This window comes from Didymosphaeria variabile (genome assembly GCF_027946475.1).
Source record: "Didymosphaeria variabile strain IMI 356815 chromosome Unknown scaffold_5, whole genome shotgun sequence".
Taxonomy (NCBI): Eukaryota; Fungi; Ascomycota; class Dothideomycetes; order Pleosporales; family Didymosphaeriaceae; genus Didymosphaeria; species Didymosphaeria variabile.
Window position 1 is genome coordinate 3,423,811 of NW_026611624.1, and position 18,940 is coordinate 3,442,750.

Below are 18,940 nucleotides of genomic sequence, written 5' to 3' on the forward strand. Positions count from 1 at the left end.
TGGCCCGCGTAGAGGCTCACCTCCGCCATCTGAAAAGCTTGCCCCGCCCCACGACGGCGCTGCAGACACATGCACTCTCACTTCCACGACCTCAGTCGCGCACAGTGATCCGCAGTGCGACTGCAAAATATATCAGCTCTCATTCTTCGTGGCGCCGGTGACAGCTTCACCGCTATGAGTTCACACCACGACCGCGTGCGCTACGATGCAACGCAGGGCGACCTCGTTCCCTGCTCCCCAACTGTGGTCAAAGCGGAAAAGATACTGACTCCCGAGCAACTCGACAAGATCTTCGACATGCTCGCGGTAATCGAGTTCCTCACCTTGTGCTCCTTCTTCTGCTTTTGCTTCCGCGATCTCTCTGGTTCCGCATGGGTGGGCGCCTCAGTCGTCTTTACGCTCATCGAAGTCGCGACTTTCGGTGTATACTGCGTCCTCAAACCTCACTTCGACCCTACCCCCAAGCAGCCATCCAGCCAAAATCACAATATCTACGAAGACGTCCCTCTCTCCCCTCTGGGTGTAATTGACAACAAACCGCCAGACGACCAGAACCTCGATCTTGACCACGGCTTCCCTCTCCCGCCTTCAGCTAGCCAGCAGTCTTCCGACGTCGCTGAAGCTGTTGACACCGACCGCTTCAAGTCTGGCATTTCCCTCAAAAATGACCGCAGTTACCACGACAAAGCGCAGGGTAAGATGGTGCCCATACAAAAGCACAAACACCACGACAAGGCTCAGAAGAAGATCTTGTATATTTCCAACGGTGGCGCCGATCTGTCTGGAGAGCATCACATATGGGCCCAACGTGAAACCCGCGTTTCTCTTCAGGAGAACGTTACTCAATCACCTCGTGCCGTCCATCGCGTACTTCCTATCCGAAGCAAAACCGGCCCCGAAGGGTGCTTCGCGAGCCAGCAAGTTGCTCTCTCTGAAGCTCAGGCCAAAGCCAGCCTCGAGGCTCTCCTGGACCAAGTCGAAAAGAGCGCGGTGCGTGACGGGCCCATCGCAGCTGAATACCGCTATAGGAAGCAACTCAAGGCCTTGTTCAAAGCTGCTTTGCACACTACCACCATACACACGTCGCTTCGAGTATCCTTCCTAGCTCGCGTAAAGAAGTACGCGATGGATCATACCATCAATCAGATAGGGTCTCTGTACGCCCGCAGCATCGTCCTCGCGCATGACGACGATGTAAACCGTGCTGAGGCCTTCTGGCGTTTTTTGGAGAGGTACGAGGAAAAGAAGAAGAGGGATGCCGCCAACACGCAATGGTCCGAACAGGTTGAGTCCAGATATGCGCACGAGCGCGAAGAAAAAGAACGCGCCAAGAAAGAGAAGTTCCTCCAGGAAGTCCGCCAGTACGCCGTTGATGTGGGAGTCAAGGCGGCCAAAAAGACATTCTCGAATAATCCTGATACCTGCACCTATTTGTCTGCTGACATAGTTCCTATACTCCAAGAGGTCCGCGCCCAAGAAATTGAAAAGGAACGCCAGCGAGAAGCCCATGAGCAAGCCAGGCTCGACGCAATCAGCGACATCGCCCGTACATGTGGCATCGAGGGCGCTAAAGATCAATTCGATGAAGAGCTTCGTAGACTTATCCCTGCCAGACAGATCCCTAAGTTCTGGAAGAAGCTGCACGAGGAACGTCTCCAGCGAAACGCCGTCTGGCTCAAAAAGCATCCCCAGGAGAAGACCGCCTTCTTCACAGCGCTCGGAATCGAAGCCGTCAAGGAAGCTTTATTTAGAAATACGATCGACGAACGAGTATACTGCCGCTCTAAGAAAGGTGGCGGCCGAACCGCAGTCATTCATTCGAAAGATACTTACGCCCATTACAAAGACTTCCTGTCCGTACTCGCCGGCCAAGAAAATGTACGTCAAAAGTTCCTCCAGATCTACGACGACGAGTTGAAGCGCCATGGCCAGTACTGGAGGCGACTCGCATCCGTGAAGAAGGAAATTGAGGACTGTGGCTCGGTCTTCTATATCAGGGATTGGTACGGTGTGTGGATCGATCAGCTTTGTTCGTCTCTCGGCTTCTCTCCCGTTGACTTCTGGGACCATGTCTACGGTGAGGAGGGCCTACGCAACCGTGAGAAAGCCGCAGAAGAACAAGCTGCCCAAGCCGCAGCGGAAGCCGCTCAACAGGAAGAAGTCGAGGCCGCCAACGAGGTACGACGGCGTCGTGTTCACGAAGCCCTCGCCATAGGCGAGGGCTCACGTCAATGCCGCTCGGGTCTCTTCCAGGGTCTTGCGTCGGTGCAAGGCAAATTTGTCGAGCTAGGGGAATTGCTCGAGAATCTCCAACGAGAACAGGAACGCCAGGCCGACGAAGCAGCCGCCCAGGAGGCCCTGCTCCACCTCGCTATAAACACGCCTCTTGCCGGTCGCCATCGGCTCATCGAGCCAACCACGCCCACGGCCATCTACACCCCCAAGGCATGGGACGCCAACGCCGGCGGCTTCACGCAGTACTGGCAGCTCCAGGCCGCCAATTGCCCACTTTTCCAGCCCATCCCCTACAACCGGGGAAGTGGTAGCCGCTTCAACATGCGGTATGCCAATGATGAACGCTGGCCGGAGTTTCAAGAGCACACCATCTACTCGTTCTACGGATACATGCTGCGGTATAGAATGGTAATGAAGGACCTGTCCTCGCTGCAGCGGAGTAAGCAGGCGGAGGACGGGTCCCGCTGGCCGACGCAATGGAATCTGGAACCACTGTGGGCGAAGTGGAAACCGGCGGGGGAATTCAAGTTACCGGTGAACAGGAGGTTTCAAACGACGTTCCGGGGAATGTTTTGGAGACCGACGGAATTCGAGAACCTCCGCCGAGAAAAGCAGCGCCAATTCGACGAGGCGCTCGCTCAAGAGGCGCTCTTACACGTCGGAGGATGAGTCACTCCTTGAGAATGAGAACAAGTCGGTGCCCAAGGATGAGGATGAGCTGCTTCCCAAGGGACATCAGCGTCAGGCCGGTAAAGTAGTTCCCCAGCAAGCTCTCGCCTTGGAGATGAGTTCAGATGCGCTTGCACCACTTCAAGACCCCACACCACTTTAGACTCTCACGTCGCTTGAGGCTCCCAAACCGGCTGGTAGCTTCGACGCCGGTGCGTTCTTCGGCAAGGATTTCACATACCCTGGACGCTATAGATTCGGGATGTCGTTGAGAGAGGCGAGGTCTATTTGCCTGAACGATGAGGGAGCTTCATGGAACTGTTTATTTCGGTCTGTTTGCGAAACGGTTGTGCGCCGACGGCCTGGCAAAGGTCGTGCAGGTTTTCTTATTTCGTCTGCGATGAAAAACGTTCGGGGCATGTAGTATGCGTCTAGATAACCGTACTGGACTTTGGAAGTCAGCTTTTGGTATTGCACATGAAAATGCTTTACGCAATATCCGTATGTGAATACGTATTATAAAATGCGTGCAAGATCAATGCAATTAGGTATAGGAAACATGAGCGGGGTATCATTTAATTATCCAATCTTCCATCACAATTTCCGCCGACTGTACGCCCAGTATGCCTTCCACGGCAATTTCCAATCCACCTTTCTTAATTCGGGGTCGAAGAGGTCGAAGTCGGCTCTCTGGAGGCGGTCAAGCCATGACTGTGTTGATATAGCCGGCATGAAGACGCCGAAGGCTTGCTCCACTTCTGCTAGCTGCTTCTCTTGTCCTGCGCCCTCGTTCGAGTAGTTGTAGTCTCGCTCTGCGTCGTCTTGGTGCTCGAAATCATGTCCGACTGTCCCTTCAGACCGTAATTTGGTCAACATCTCCCGCGCTGTGATAAGGTGGTCGTTCGCGCGTGTGGCAACGGTAAAGACGGCATCGCGAAGCCCCGGGGCAGCAGCCCCTTCCCTGAAAATTTCCTCCTCCTTTACCCCAGCCTCGGCCATGACATCCAACGGCAACAGTACAGAGCCTTGGGTAGGCCCTTGCGCGCCCGTGATTCCACCACTCGTACCCAGTGGTTGTTGCGGAGGAAACGCAATAAACGGAACCCCCCGCAGCACCGCGGCTATCCCTACCGCCTTTCCAATATGTGAGGCGATGTGGTCCGTTGTGAGACTCGCCTGCGGCAACGCGGATAACGTCAAATACATGAGCGTGGAATACGTGTTCTCGGCGTAGCTTTCCAGACTACCCAACGTAGGATATGGTGGGTTACCCAGGTACTGCTCCCGCGTGTTGATCACCCTATGAAACCATGCCTTCGACATCTTCGCCTTTCCGGCTGAGCGACTGTGTAGATCCTCAGTGGCCTTTGCTAAGAGGATGGCGACGGGCTCTTTCGGGGGAGTACCAGCGAGAGACTTCGTGATGGTGTCGCGCCAGAATTGCATGCGCATCATGCCGATTGTAGGCGTGGACGTGGTATCGGCGACTCGAGCAACGTCGATGTTGAAGGCGCGAATGGCGAGGTAGGCGTCGCGGGCGGAAGGGGGAATGAAGGTTTGGAGGACATGGGAGGGGGCGTCATATTGTCTGGGACGATTAGGATATCAGGTATAGAAACAGGAGGGCAAGGTACCTGAGAAGGTTTGCGCAGTATGCTCGGGCCTGGTTGACCTCTTCAACGGAGGGCTGGCTGGCGGAGGTGGTGAAGCATTGCGACTGGTGGATGCATCGTCGAAGTGTAGCTCTTGCCGCTGGTATGCGCCGGATGGAAGCGGCGCGCAGCTGTGATGGGTGCATTAGGAGGGAGCGAAGGAGGGACTGCAATGAAGCTTCAATCAGGATGCCATTGGTGCTGCAAGGAAGAAGAAATGACAACACAATTACTGTACAGGTACAGCTCGTCGTGCTTCAGACGTGGCGGCGACAAAAAGTTCGGAGTGAAGGTCGACTAGTGCATGACGATTTAAGACGATCGTCATTGGCCGGCGCGACCGTGAAAGCGCGTCTTGCCCCCGACGCGATGCCTGCAGCACAACACTTGTGAAAAGTGTCGCCCCGCACAACTCCAAGCAACGACGCCCATGGAGTCGCCGCACCCCGATGAGCGGCCGCAAAAGAAGCGCAGGTTCTTCCGGGAAGAGTCGTCGCCTGCACAGCTTCCGCATGTTCGCCCCGCATCGCCTTCGAAGCTGCAGGATTCCTTCAACAGCGCTCCTAGTCTGTCCAAGATACCGGTTGACAATGTGGTGGAGCATGAGGGAGATTTGGCGGGCTTCGACGCCAATATGCTGCAGGCTGTTGTGGGAGAGCTGCCGCACGCGACCCTCGTAAAGCTTAAGGATGTCAGCGGCAGCGATGTGCAGCGCGGTATGTATGTTAAAACGATTTGGTTAATGTGTCTTACATGATACAGCGGTAAACCTGTATCTCGATGGCTCTTGGAGCTCTGCGCCTTCGTACGTTTCTCCGACCCTACCACATCCTCGAGTGCCAGCCATGCAACAAACCCTCGCGAACGCCCTCAAGCGAACTGACTCCGAAGCCTCCATTGCGTCTACACCCGATTCCAGTTCTTCGACTCCGATTGCACCGATCTTGAAGCAGATGCCCGGCAGGCGATATGTTGGGTCGTTCGGAGTAACGGGCTGGGCTACTAAGAGCGGTAGTGGTCTATTAAAGCACGAGGAGGAAGTTAGCATAGAGCGACAGAAGGATATGCCGAAACAAAAGAAAGGCCTGAAGCGAGTGGTCAATCTCAAGAAAGTAGACGTCATCGTTCGTTTCATCAACAGCCGTGGAGAGGAAGTAGGTCGCCTGGAGAACGAGTCTGCTACATGGATATCGGCATTGTTAGATCAAAACGTCTGTATTTTCAAAGGCACAGTCGTGTACACGCCCGACAGGCTCAGGACTGGGGACAACGTCTTCTTGCAGCTACGTGCTTTCTTTCTGCGCAGCGCGTTCGATAGCAGGAAGTTTGTCAAGCCCGAGGATAATCGAGAAGTCAATTTGTTCGAAGAGAAAGAGAGCTCCGATGAGCGGGATCTGAGGCGGCGGCAGGTTGGGCTGGTGAAGCTTTTTGAAGCGATCAACCTTACTCCGACCCGCCAGAATGCGTCCACTGAGAAGCATAAGCGGCAAGGCCTGCTGCAGGCTGCGGAACGCGACGAGGACAGACAGAAACCAAAGCCCAACAGCAATAGCGTGCCTGGCTCGTCCCCACCATCTGAAGAAGCCGAGGAGGGTGAAGAGCTTGAGCAAGACCAGCTAGATTCGCTGTACAAGAAAGCCCAATCATTCGACTTCAACACTCCCGAAATGGACCCTGCCAATACTTTCGTGATGGATCTACGCAAATACCAGAAGCAAGCTCTCCATTGGATGGTCGGGAAAGAGAGGGATGAGTCTCAGAATGATAAGGAAGAATCGATGCACCCTTTGTGGGAGGAGTACGCATGGCCGACGCAAAATGCTGATAACCAAGCAGTGCCGATCATTCAAGATCAGGTTATGTTCTATGTGAACCCCTACTCAGGTCAACTTTCGCTAGAGTTTCCCAGACAAGAGCAAAACTGCTTGGGAGGTATTCTGGCCGACGGTACGCATCTTCTTACACCGAATGTACAGCAGAGCTAACGTGCAACAGAGATGGGTCTTGGAAAGACGATCGAAATGCTAAGCTTGATTCACACTAATCGAAATGAGGTCACTAAGAGCGATCCCTCCATCCCCAAGAGCCTACCACGACTTCCGAAAAACAGCGCCGTTATCGAGCCTGCACCATACACTACGTTGGTGGTAGCTCCCATGTCACTGCTTGCGCAATGGCAGAGTGAAGCCGAGAAAGCTTCTAAGGATGGAACCCTCAAAGTCATGCTGTATTACGGCACCGAAAAAGCCGTCAACCTCCAAAAACTATGTTCTGCATCAAACAGTCTCAACGCTCCCAACGTTATCATTACAAGTTACGGCGTTGTCTTAGCTGAGTATGGCCAAGTGGCCAAGCAAGATGGAAACAGCGGCTCTCATGGCGGCATATTCTCGCTTGACTACTTCCGCATCATCCTGGACGAAGCTCATTACATTAAGAACCGGCAGTCGAAAACAGCAAAAGCCTGCTACGAACTAAGCGCGAAACATCGATGGGTCCTCACTGGCACACCCATCGTCAATCGCCTGGAGGATCTTTTCAGCCTGGTACGCTTCTTAAAGGTGGAGCCCTGGGCTAACTTCTCATTTTGGAAGACCTTTATCACCGTTCCCTTCGAATCGGGGGAATTCATTCGCGCACTCGACGTTGTGCAGACAGTGCTGGAGCCACTCGTGCTCCGGCGTACAAAAGATATGAGGACCCCGAGCGGTGAGGCCCTCGTCCCACTTCCTCCGCGAACGATTGATGTCGAGCAGATCACGCTCTCCGAAGACGAACGCAACGTGTATGACCACATCTACTTGCACGCGCGATCTGTCTTCAACGCCAACGCAGAACGAGGCACGCTTCTCAAATCGTACACGACCATCTTTGCCCAGATCCTCCGCTTGCGGCAGTCATGTTGCCATCCCGTCCTAACGCGGAAAGCGAATCTTGTCGCGGACGAAGAAGACGCTGCGATAGCATCTGACGTCGCCAATGGACTGGCTGACGACATGGATCTGGACAGTCTCATTGAACGCTTCACTAGCGAGGGTGATGAGGATGTCAATAGATATGGCGCCAATGTGCTTAAGCAGATCCAGGACGAGGCAGATGCCGAGTGCCCGATCTGCTCCGAGGAGCCTATGAACGATCAGGCTGTCACGGGATGCTGGCACTCCGCGTGCAAGGAATGTTTGGTCAACTATATCAATCACCAGCGCGAGAAGGGCGAACTGCCACGCTGCTTCAATTGCCGGGAGCCCATCAGCGCACGCGACGTATTCGAGGTAGTGAGGCACAATTATGCCCCAGACGACGATGCACCGGCTGCCACACAGACACCAAAGATCAGCCTCCGGAGAATCGGACTCACCGGCTCCGCGAAGACGCAGGCTCTCCTTACTCATCTTAAGGGCATCAGGAAGCAGGACAAAGGAATGAAGAGCGTTGTATTCAGCCAGTTCACTTCCTTCCTCGACCTCATCGAGCCCGCCCTCACCCGCGACCACATCCCTTTCCTCCGTTTCGACGGCTCAATGAGCCAAAAACTGCGCGCCACCACCCTCACCGAATTTACCACCTCTAACAAGCCTTATGTCCTGCTATTGAGCTTAAGAGCTGGTGGTGTGGGGCTCAACTTGACCTGCGCGAAGAGGGTATTCATGATGGATCCCTGGTGGTCTTTCGCGGTTGAAGCTCAAGCAATTGATCGTGTTCATCGCATGGGGCAAGACGCGGCGGTCAGAGTCACGAGGTTTGTGGTTAGTGGAAGTATTGAAGAGAAGATGCTGAGGATTCAGGAGAGGAAGAAGTTTATTGCAAGTAGCCTGGGGATGATGAGTGATGAGGAGAAGAAGAGTCAAAGGATTGAGGATATTAAGGAGTTGCTTTCTTAGCTGAGTGTACACGTACGTTGAAGGAAATATGTGGCGACACTTGGGTGTGCATTGACTATCGTTGCATTACTGGGATGGTGGGAGATATACAAGACTGGAAAGCATCTCATGCAAGCGTATATCCAGAGTTACGGAATATTGATAATCAATGCATCACAGACATTGTGATGTCTTCATAGATGAGATTTCACTAGTTACGCACGTCCACGGTCTTTCGGGGATGGCGGAGGGAGGGTGCTGGGCGAGAAGTATGAGAAATCTCGAACAACATGGGCTAGACGTAGGATGATTAAGAAAGCGGAAATTGGCTTCTTAATCATCTGTGTAGATGCGGAGAAATCCAAGGTGGAACCAGGCGAACAGTTATAAAAACCGCCTTCATCTCCGCACGGCGCGGAAGGACAACACAATGGTGAGACATGTCATCGTTGGTGAGCTCAGCCTAGGGGCGTAGATTGATGGTTTATCTCGGTACAGAAAGCAAGCGGCAAAGGCGTTCCTTAAGCTCGTTGAGCTCGAAGAGGAGGGGAAGGAGAGCGTCCAAGTGTTGAGTGACCCTGCGACATCTTGCACAAGTACAGGGATCCCTTATTGGAAGGCTCCTAGTATGTTGTTCACTTCGTATTCTGAGAAAGAACATAGGAAATTAGGAAACTGTATGAATGAATCTTCTGAGTGTATTTCAAAGTCGTTCGCGGCCACGTATATGGTCATTACCTCCTATACAATTACAAATGTTTCTTTTTCCAGTCCTAACGCTTCAGCCTCTCCATCCATCAAACCATGTATATATGCCTCTCCCACAATCTCCCAGGACTCTCCAAGCTGCCGCAGTACCATGGGAAACGGAGAGCCATGGAGAACGCATATCGAGTCGCCTTTCTGAACATCGCGCGGTCCCAGGCCTAAGTACCCACCTGTCGTATTAAAGAGCCTCCTCCACATGGTGATATCACGCACCAGCTCCCGCGTCTCAAGGAGTAATCCAGTTATCGTATCTAGCTTCCCTATTGGGACGCTACCTCCACGATGAAACTCTTCGAAGTCCATGTCGTCTTCCAAATCCGCGCACATCGTGTGAGCCAGGGCCTCGCGCCATGAGCAGCTCGTGCTATGCTCGGACACCTTCTGGAGCGCAAACGTCTTCCAGAGCAGCTCTACCCATATGTCGTCGTCCACATGGTCGTCGGCATCTACGTCATCGTCTGTGACCTCGGGGGCACCCGCGGGCACGCGAGTCGCGCTGCAGGAATGGACGCTATCGACTTTGGTTCCGCGCACCTGGAGTCGTCCACATGTTTCGTCGATCCAACCGTCGAACTCGCACGTACTAGCCTGATAGAGATTCCCATATTCGCCGCTAGTAGAGTCGATTGAACATCTTGGAAAGGCGCGGGCAAAACTGGACGAACTCCAATCCGGGACCCAGGAGGGTAGTTTGAGGTTACGATTACCAGTCTGTCCACCGAAGCCGAGGATATTCAGATTACTCTCTTCGCGAATCATACATATTGCGACCTTTTGAAATAGAGCTTCGACAGAAATACTGTAGTCGGGCGCAAGGTCTTCAATGTGAGCCATATTGGAAAGAGGCAGAAGCGCATAGATGCGATCTCTTAGGTCCGTTGAACTGATAGATCGCATGCACGAGAACAGAGTGTAGATCCCGATGGCGCCAGTGCTCCCGATGGAACCGGGGAGTGCTATTGCGGAGCCAGCACATTTTCGTCGGAATTTGATCGCTGCGAGAAGCCGGAAAGTATCTATACCGCTGTGCAAGAGCGGGGAATTGCCGCTGGAAGGCGGCCCAGACGAGACCAGCAGCGCTTCTCCCACCACAGTGTCCAGCTCCAACGAGATGTTTCCGCGCCACACTATCGCGTTCCTTTTCCGATGCGGTGTCGTTGCCTCCTGGATAACCCAAGCCCTTGTCCAATATGGGAGTGAAGTCATAGCTAAGAATCTGTTGTTGAAAGCCTCATCGTCTTCTGACATCTCTTCCAAGAATTCGTTTGCCTCCCCATCTCCGTCATTTGTATGGCCCTGCCCACACGTACCAACGATGCTCGAACCCAAATCACTGTCTTCTTCTTCCGGACCCAGCCACGTCAGCACATTCTCTGCCCACTCAAAGATCTCCGTCATTCTCGCGACCTGCCTGCTCTTCTCCTTGCCATCGCTCTGATTAATGCAAATCGAGTCGATCCAAAAGCGCGTCGACAACCAATCACGCCTCGGAGAGCTTGCATACGACCTCTCACTGCGCGCTAATATTTCTTCGAAGAACGCCTTCACGTTGGGCATAAGGAGGAATTCTGTGCCATTGAGACGGACGGGGGAGATCATCTGCGAACCTCCCCAGGTGTATGATAAGGCTGTGAAGGGCAGGCTTTGGGTCAGCGGCCAAACGCGCATCTGCAGGCTCAGATCGTGCTTAGTAGAACCGGGAGTGATTTCGACCAGCCTGATCTCGTCTGCGGAGAGAGCAAGCCCCTCGAAAACGTTTGCGGGTTGCTTCGTTGCGGTCATCTTCGGTCTCTTTCGTGGTGGCTCTTCGGTCATGTTGCAGAGGTCAAGAGAATATGCAAAAGGTTTGAGGATACTACAAAGCCCTCCTATTCATCAGCTGGCATGCAGCATCTCGTATTGCCAACACCAGTGAGGGTATATCTCCAGGGTTCACAGCGATACATCGAGGTTCTAGAACAGCGCCGAATCGCTAATCCCAGTCAATTTAAAAAGGTGTTGGTTTTCACGGTTGTTGGAAGCTTCCGATATGGCTGCTTTTATACCCCATTTACGCATTACTCTTACCTGTATTGTTGTTTTCTTTTTATACTAGAATTGTTGGAGATTAGTATCGTGTGGTTCGTGCTACACAGGAAGGAAGAACATGTGGGAGTTCGCCTACCGAAGGTGGGGTAGCTACAACGACATCGGACCTTCTCCACGGAACCAGCTCCTAGAGCTGACCTCGGAAAGAACAGCGGGTCTGAACTGCGTGATCATGTATTCCACTACAACTACAACTTCATCGTCACTTCACCAAATGCTTAGAAACCTACCTTCCCGACATTCATCACCATGCAGACGGTAAAAATCCCTCTCTCTCCGCCAACCCTCAAAGAGATAGCCGCAGCCCTCCAATTTCCCCTCGCTGCCAACTACAAGCATGCCACCGTCGACGTAGTACTTTGCCCAGACCTCCGGGAAGCTCCCTTCCACCTCGCAACAGAAGGCCTCTCCGGCGCCGAAAAAATCTCAGACGTAGGCGGCCAACCCAACCTCTTCCCGCAACCCCGACTAGACTGCAAATGGAGCCTCCTCGACATTGCGCGCGCCATGGAAATGGATCCTCGAGGCGGCGGCCTCCTTGGCGCAGGTGCTGGACCCTTCCATGTCGTAGGACGCAATTGCGAACTCGTCCCGAACTTATCTTGGAGTGACGGGTTTGATAATGTTACGAACGGTACATATGTCGCACAGATCAAGGACGGGAATCCGAGCGTAGAGAGATGTTCCAGCCTTGACTGCGCACTTATGGTAAACCTATACGGTTCCCTAGGCGGCCCCGGCCAGGTCATAAAAATCACAGCGCGGGGCCGCGTAGAAAAAGAGAAGAGCATTACAGAGCTGATGCAGAAAGCATTGGCTGATGCGTACAGCGACCGCATGGTCAGTCTGGGTGGTATTTTTGTCGTCAAAAGGGGAAAATCGTACTATCACATTATGCCGGATTTTCCACCGGAGGAGGAACTGCCCTGGGACAATCCGAAGCAGGTGAATGATTGGTTGACGTATCATGAATTTGAGGCGCCAGTTGTGTGTTTGAGTGTGCTGCATTCGGCGGATCCCGGGAGTAAGTTGGGGTTGAGGATGGAGGTAAGTGATATTACTGTACAGTTAAAAGAATGATTGCTGATGATGTTGACAGCATACGCATTGTGCGTCAGTGGACGGTAGAGACGTCGGGGGTCATTATCATGGGGATATTGATGGGGACGAGATCGAATATGAGGGATACTTCAATGTGGCGAAGACGCTTTATCGGATAGAAAAGCCAGAGGTAACGCTCGGAAGAGAATTGCACGACTGAAAAGGAAGCAATGAAATTCCATACATAGTAGATCCTCCACTTCTTCTCGAGGAGCCAATCTTGCCTTGAGTAAAGACCGTCATTGCTTATCGTTGCTACCACTGGCAACGTTCGACTGCAACCAGGCTCTCAAAGCGAAACCTTTGTGATCATGATATGGTGGCGACACAATTAGACTTTTCTCAAGCGGAACTACGTCGGAGAACGCCGGAGGTTCCCCAGTAGAGTCCTCGTGAGCCTTAAACTCAAGATAGTCGTCTAGGAAACGACGCCCATTTACAATCGCTCGACGTCCGAACTGCTCAAACACCGATCTCGCAGTGACGACGACAATTTTGCGTGAGCGACATGTATATGGTAGGAGGCTTGAAGATACTGGAACATTCCAATCGTGAACAAACGCACGTCGGTGCTTTCAACGGGCTCATCGAGATGTAAACATGTATCTTAAAGCTTATTAGCATCATGAAGTCGTCTCGATAGAGCCGAGACCGTGAAATATCCTACGACTTCCACAGTCGCAATGGATGACTCCAGAGATATATAGAATCTAGTCCATAAAGTCCTCGATTTGTAAGTGAAGCATAGGGATGGCCTGTGTGAGTTTACTTCTGTAAACTGCTACAGGCAAACCTAACGTCGAATCCAGAACTCTCGACTATCCAGAGCAGCCGGGTTGTCTCCACAGGGTTCACATACTCTCACAAAGCCCAGTTGAGCAGCAATACTTCATCGAGTGTTGCATTCTTCGTACGAGACTGCAAAGCACCAACCAGTGAAGGTTGGCGTTGCGATAGACTGTCCATACATGTCGTAAGCGTGCTCTGTTATGGTTCCTCGGAAGTTTTTTTCTAAGTACTCTGGTCTGTGTTGGTAGCACGGCGGTTACGAAGAGGCTAGATATCAGCCTAGTGTTGGAAGCGCTTCAATAGCGGTGTTTGCGGGTCTGCATTCGGTGTTGTTGTTGACAGTGTGGTATCAGAGACTAGTAGAAATCTGTCTCAGTCTGAAGCCAAAATTGACTTCTAGGAAATAGCCGCCTGCCGCCGAACTGCTTACAGTGAAAGAGTAAGCTTCGCGGCGCACCGCTAGCGACAACGTTAGCGGATGAATGTCAACCACAATCCGCTAGCTAACCATCCGACCCTTCAGCTAAATCATCCGATTATCGAAGCTGCATCACAAAGCAAGAAAGCGATGAGGTAGGGCAACCCGTATACACCGGGAACAAGAGCGCACAGGGATCCCCGCACAAGTCGGAGTTCGACTCCGCATGTAAGATCCGCAACTCGCAGCCTCGGTTACGCACAACGTCCAATAAGCTCGATGCGTGTAACCCGAACTACTATATCCGTATGTGCCAAGGGCGGCTCTCATCTATATGCCGGTGTTATTCTCAACTCAACGTTGCCTCGTCGTGTTCTTTTTATTTTGTTTTAGTCGCGGCGTGTCTGAACAAAGATGAGTGTGATGAACAAAGAGACAGGCGCGGATGCCCCGACGAAGGATATCAATAAAGAGGCAGAGAATGGGCAAGTGGTTGCGGTTGAGGAGAATGGAAGAGCCGTGGAGGTCGATGTTGTCGACTGGACTGGAGAAGACGATGTCGAGAAACCGCTGAATTGGACCAACAAGCGGAAGATAAAGCAGATCCTTGTGATTTGTTACAACACGTTCCTCACGTATGAGAAGCCCTAATATCTTGTTTGATGTCTGACGAACTGCTAATCGATAGGGGTATAGACCTCTAGGCTCCACGATGTTTGCCCCAGCGATCCAGCAAGTCATGACAACCTTCCATTCTTCGAACCCGCTTTTGGCTAGTTTTGTAGTCTCCGTTTGGGTTTTGGGTTACTTCTTCGGGCCGCTCGTCATTGGACCATTGTCGGAGCTCTACGGTCGACTTCCCATCTACGCTGTCTGCAGTGTTTTGTTCGTACTCGCGAATATTGCGACAGCGCTTGCGCCTTCGCTGGGATCCTTGATATTTTTCCGGTTTCTCGCAGGCACATTTGGAGCGACGCCGATTACTATCGGTGCAGGATCATTTGGGGATCTGATTAAGCCACAGCATCGCGGTGGTGTTATTGCAATCTGGTCGCTTGGACCTTTACTGGGACCGATTCTTGGGCCCATCGCGGGTGGGTATCTGGGTGAGGATGCGGGGTGGAGGTGGATTTGCTGGGTGAGTAGATCCTAGGCAAACTCCAAGATCGGTGTGTATGCTAATAGTACGGATCAAAGGTCCTCGCAATTGCCGCAGGCGTCGGTAGTGTCGCGACCATCATCTTTCAGGAAGAAACCTACCCTGTCGTGTTGCTCGAACGAAAAGCAGCAAGGCTGCGAAAAGAGACCGGGGAGGATAATCTGACGTCTGCACTGGCCGGCGCGAAGAAGAAGCCGAGCGAAGTGTTCGCGCGTGGTATTATCAGACCCCTCAAGCTGCTAGTCATGAGTCCCGTCGTGGCAAGCTTGAGCATATACCAAGGCCTCGTGTATGGCTTCATGTACCTGCTCTTCACGACATTCCCAATTGTGTTCCAGTACCAGTACGGCTTCAGCAGTGGAACGATTGGTCTAACATATCTAGGGATGGGCGTCGGCTCGTTGATTGGCCTCGTCTGGGGCGGTATATGGTCGGATAGCTTGTACAAGAAGAAGGCCAAGCAAGGAGCTTGGAAGCCAGAGTATCGTCTGCTGCCGCTGGTCCCGGGTTGCTTGTTCGTACCAATTGGTCTGTTCTGGTATGGATGGTCCGCTCAGGCAAAGGTGCACTGGATTGTGCCAATCATTGGGACGATGTTCATGGGTATTGGCGTGAACATGCTCATGGTATGTTATCGTTCCACTTTCCGAGGGACCGTACTGATCGAGGGCTAGATGTGCATTGTTACTTACATCATCGATTCGCACCCGTTATATGAAGCGTCTGCTTCTGGGGCCTTGACGGCTGTGCGATCTCTCATCGGTGCCCTCGTACCTCTGTTCGGACGTTCTATGTATCAGGCTCTAAACCTAGGTTGGGGTAATAGCTTGCTAGGCTTCTTAGCGTTGGCTATGTGTCCTTTGCCATGGCTTTTCCTGATATATGGGGAAAGGATACGGACCAATCCCAGGTTTCAGGTGAAGATGTAATTAGGGGATCGAAGAAGATTAAGACCCCAGGGTGTTGGAATAGCAGGAGCACAATTCAGACTCGCGGTCATTCCAAAGGCCAAGCTGAGGAACCGCGACAACCGCACATGGTGAATAAGCTCTCGCTTATTGTGGCTAGCTAGCTGTCGTGCTTGACTCAGTCAACATGGCAAGATAGGTATGTGGGCTTATCTCCGAATAGTCTCAAAATCATCGTCGAGCGGTTAGGAGTCTTTTGCCAAGCAATTCCGGTATGTCAATAGCCAAGGAAAGGTCGGTACAGGCATCTGAGTACCGCCGGCACTTTCAGCTGTCGCTTGCTGACGCCTCGCCGTGTTGCGCAATGGCCGTTGGCATCCAGTCCGCGGAACGGACCGAGATCTAAGCGAAGGAGCAGATCTCACGTGACGCACGGCGGCTAATTCTGCCGAATATGCGACCACCATCGTTCGAGAGCCCCAAGCCTAAGCCTGCTTTTGGCTCTTGAGGCAGTGGATTGGCTGTTCAGTCTATCTCCTCACGCTACTGCAAGAAAGTTTTTGACCTTCCTCATGCTGTCCAATGCTCGGACATTCCCGGCGTCTCGCGTCCCGTGCACATCGCTCACAGTTGCAATAGCTCACATACGCGCCTCCTACCTGCATCACACTGGACGTGAGGCCATATAGGAACATGTCAATGACTCGAGGCTCGAATTCCTTTCGGTGACAGGTGTCAGGCGCGGAGTAGGCCCACTCTAGGACTTCGAACCGCGCCCGACCTCGCACTCTTCCCTGTAAACCATCTCAAAACGTCTGCCGGTGGCAGCAAAGACAGCCTAGCGCCAGTGGGAGATCTACGAGCCAATAACCCGAACAGAAGCCCTATGAAAGATTGCTGTTCTGCATTTCCCTCCGGCCCGTACTCCAGCTCGGATTCGCATTCTCACCTTCTCCCCCAACCGGCGGCCACGGCTTAAGCGCAGGTCCAACGGTCAAGCCGGTGGCTACGGACGCCCTAGCTGCCTTTTGATTCGTTGTATTTTCCGAGATCTGTGCCCGATGCCGCGTTTGGGCCACAAGAAGTCAAGAACAGGCTGTCGCCAATGCAAAGCGAGGCATGTCAAGGTACGTATACACGTGGAGCGTTGCGCCATCAACACACTAATCTCCGATCGTACTCGAGATCTCGCTACCAGAATCTTGGAAGGCTTGTTTGCTGACTACTAGGCACAGTGCGATGAAGCCAAACCGTGCTCCAACTGCGCAAGGCACGGCGTCCTGTGTAGCTTGATCGATCCGAACGCGCCTCCACCTGTCCCAACCGTAGCAAGCAGCAGTAGCAGCAGCAATGCTACTAAAAGGACTGCGAGGCCCAAGAGCGTAAGATTCACTCGTACTACCGTGGCCGAACAAGGTGAATTTAAGCAAACACACAGGAACCTGAAGACGGTAGTACACTGTCAGCGATACCATCGAAAAACATCGACCAATCAACAGTGACGGAGCCGTCAGATGGCGATTCACCTAGATCTGGGTCAGATCATTTTCCATTCATAACGAACTTTGTAAAACGGCGTGAAATAAGCGAGGTGGACCTGTGGCTTTACGATCTTGAAGCAATGTAGGTGTCTTCGCAGATCGTCACCCGAGGGACGCTGCTCATCCGAGAACAGGCATCACTGGATGACCGACGGCGTCGAGACACTATCATTATCACCGCACAGTACACATATCTGGAGGACCGTAGTGTCAAAAGAAGGCCTCAAACAGACGTTTCTCTTACACGAGATTCTTGCCTTGTCGTCTTTCCAGCTAGCTCACAATAAGCCAGATCGACGAGACGATTACTACGCTGCCGGCACACATCATCAGGATCACGCTCTCCGTGGCCTACGCAAACTGCTCCAAAATATTACAGAGGAGAATGCACCATCAGCATTTGCTGCATCAACGCTCATTCCAATCTCAGTATTTGCATCTAGAGGGTTGGACGCAGTAGATGCGGATGCCGAACCGCACAATGCCCTCGACGACCTTGCAGACATCTTCAGCTTGATCCAAGGCATCGGCCGCGTGATAGCGGCCGCACAAATGGGCATCATGATGAGCGGGCCCTTCCAACACCTCTTCAAAGATCCCGTTTACGAGACCGCACCACAACCCCTGTTCCAGAAGATGCTCGAGCAGCTACCTACCCTCACCGCGCTCTTTGACGACGATGAATCCCTCGACGAAGATTCACGTCGCGACCTCCTCGGATTCGTAACCGGCATGCGCGAGAACCTCCTGCGCTGCAGCAGGCCCTGCATGGAGAACCGCGACATGCGCTTCCTCTTCTACTGGCCGTTCCACCTCAGTCCGAACTTCACGTTTGGGCTGCGGCAGCGCAGCGCCGGCGCCCTCGTCATCGTCATGCACTGGACCATCATCCTGTCTGCTGCCGCGAGGACGTACTGGTTCCTGAGGGGCTGGTCAGACCGCATAGTGAAGGCCGTGACGGACGAATTGACCGAGGAGCCCTGGCGCGAGGCGATAGAGTGGCCGCTGCAGCATATTGAGGCACAGCGGGTGGTGCCGCCGCCGGCGATCCCTGAAGTCGAGAATCTGGAGATCTGAGCCTGGGGAGATGGCATTCGATATCAGTGATAGCTCGTTGTGACGGCGATATGCATCGCGCGGCTGGGTGCATGCATAGGCGCCCGGGTAGGACGATCACAGCATGCGACTGGAACGGAGGTGCGAGGCCCCGCTCTGGGTATTTGGAAGGGTGTTCGACGTTATTGCGGCACAGTTCGTGAACGTGAACGTGGAGGTGAAGAGACGGCTGGTCTCGGCGCGATAGATGAGCCGCGCAGCAAGGTACAGTATCGCTTGCTTACACACGGCTCGGAGCAAGGCATCCACTGGGAAGCGGCCCCGGCACTTTTGAGCGTTACTCTACAAGCATATTGGATGATGAAAGATACACTTACGACAACCATAATGGCAACATTGTACACATCGATCCATACACCTGATCACGCAATGCTTCGCATCCTTCTCCGCACTCAACAATTCATCCTAGCCAAGGTTTGCCTGAAAGCCCAGCCTCGCTCTCGCAAAGCGCTGCTCCTTCCCATTCTGTTCGATAACCCAAAGCGTGCCTCGCCACGAAGTGCTCACCAGGAATCTAGACCAGCGCCTTGCAGCATCGACTTAGGCTGGCCATCTCACCGGTCCACAGGCTCGTGCGAGTAAGTGGTGCTTACGCTGGTGGCGCTCACGCTTTCGACATGTTGGAAGGTGGTTGTG

At 53.0% G+C, this 18,940-nt stretch overlaps 7 protein-coding genes across 7 annotated transcripts; 5 read left to right on the forward strand and 2 right to left on the reverse strand.

The window, feature by feature from the left end:
* Positions 1–174: 174 nt before the first annotated feature.
* N0V89_007576 (uncharacterized protein) lies at positions 175–2,904 on the forward strand (the record flags this gene model as incomplete). Its single annotated transcript, XM_056216338.1, has 1 exon — positions 175–2,904. One exon carries the CDS (start codon positions 175–177, stop codon positions 2,902–2,904), a length of 2,730 nt encoding a protein of 909 aa, XP_056070585.1.
* A 594-nt stretch (positions 2,905–3,498) lies between these two features.
* N0V89_007577 (uncharacterized protein) lies at positions 3,499–4,702 on the reverse strand (the record flags this gene model as incomplete). The annotated part of the gene is made up of 2 exons (XM_056216339.1): positions 3,499–4,492; positions 4,539–4,702. The coding sequence occupies 2 exons, from the start codon at positions 4,700–4,702 to the stop codon at positions 3,499–3,501; spliced, it is 1,158 nt and encodes a 385-aa protein (XP_056070586.1).
* A 284-nt stretch (positions 4,703–4,986) lies between these two features.
* RAD5_1 (DNA helicase rad5) lies at positions 4,987–8,437 on the forward strand (the record flags this gene model as incomplete). The annotated part of the gene is made up of 3 exons (XM_056216340.1): positions 4,987–5,272; positions 5,319–6,503; positions 6,552–8,437. 3 exons carry the CDS (start codon positions 4,987–4,989, stop codon positions 8,435–8,437), a joined length of 3,357 nt encoding a protein of 1,118 aa, XP_056070587.1.
* Positions 8,438–9,157: 720 nt separating this feature from the next.
* On the reverse strand, positions 9,158–10,999 carry N0V89_007579 (uncharacterized protein; the record flags this gene model as incomplete). The annotated part of the gene is made up of 1 exon (XM_056216341.1): positions 9,158–10,999. The coding sequence occupies one exon, from the start codon at positions 10,997–10,999 to the stop codon at positions 9,158–9,160; it is 1,842 nt and encodes a 613-aa protein (XP_056070588.1).
* A 522-nt stretch (positions 11,000–11,521) lies between these two features.
* N0V89_007580 (uncharacterized protein) lies at positions 11,522–12,533 on the forward strand (the record flags this gene model as incomplete). Its single annotated transcript, XM_056216342.1, has 2 exons — positions 11,522–12,319; positions 12,372–12,533. 2 exons carry the CDS (start codon positions 11,522–11,524, stop codon positions 12,531–12,533), a joined length of 960 nt encoding a protein of 319 aa, XP_056070589.1.
* Positions 12,534–13,994: 1,461 nt separating this feature from the next.
* N0V89_007581 (uncharacterized protein) lies at positions 13,995–15,413 on the forward strand (the record flags this gene model as incomplete). The annotated part of the gene is made up of 4 exons (XM_056216343.1): positions 13,995–13,998; positions 14,020–14,215; positions 14,277–14,718; positions 14,766–15,413. The coding sequence occupies 4 exons, from the start codon at positions 13,995–13,997 to the stop codon at positions 15,411–15,413; spliced, it is 1,290 nt and encodes a 429-aa protein (XP_056070590.1).
* A 1,919-nt stretch (positions 15,414–17,332) lies between these two features.
* Positions 17,333–18,265, forward strand: N0V89_007582 (uncharacterized protein; the record flags this gene model as incomplete). The annotated part of the gene is made up of 1 exon (XM_056216344.1): positions 17,333–18,265. One exon carries the CDS (start codon positions 17,333–17,335, stop codon positions 18,263–18,265), a length of 933 nt encoding a protein of 310 aa, XP_056070591.1.
* Positions 18,266–18,940: the final 675 nt, after the last annotated feature.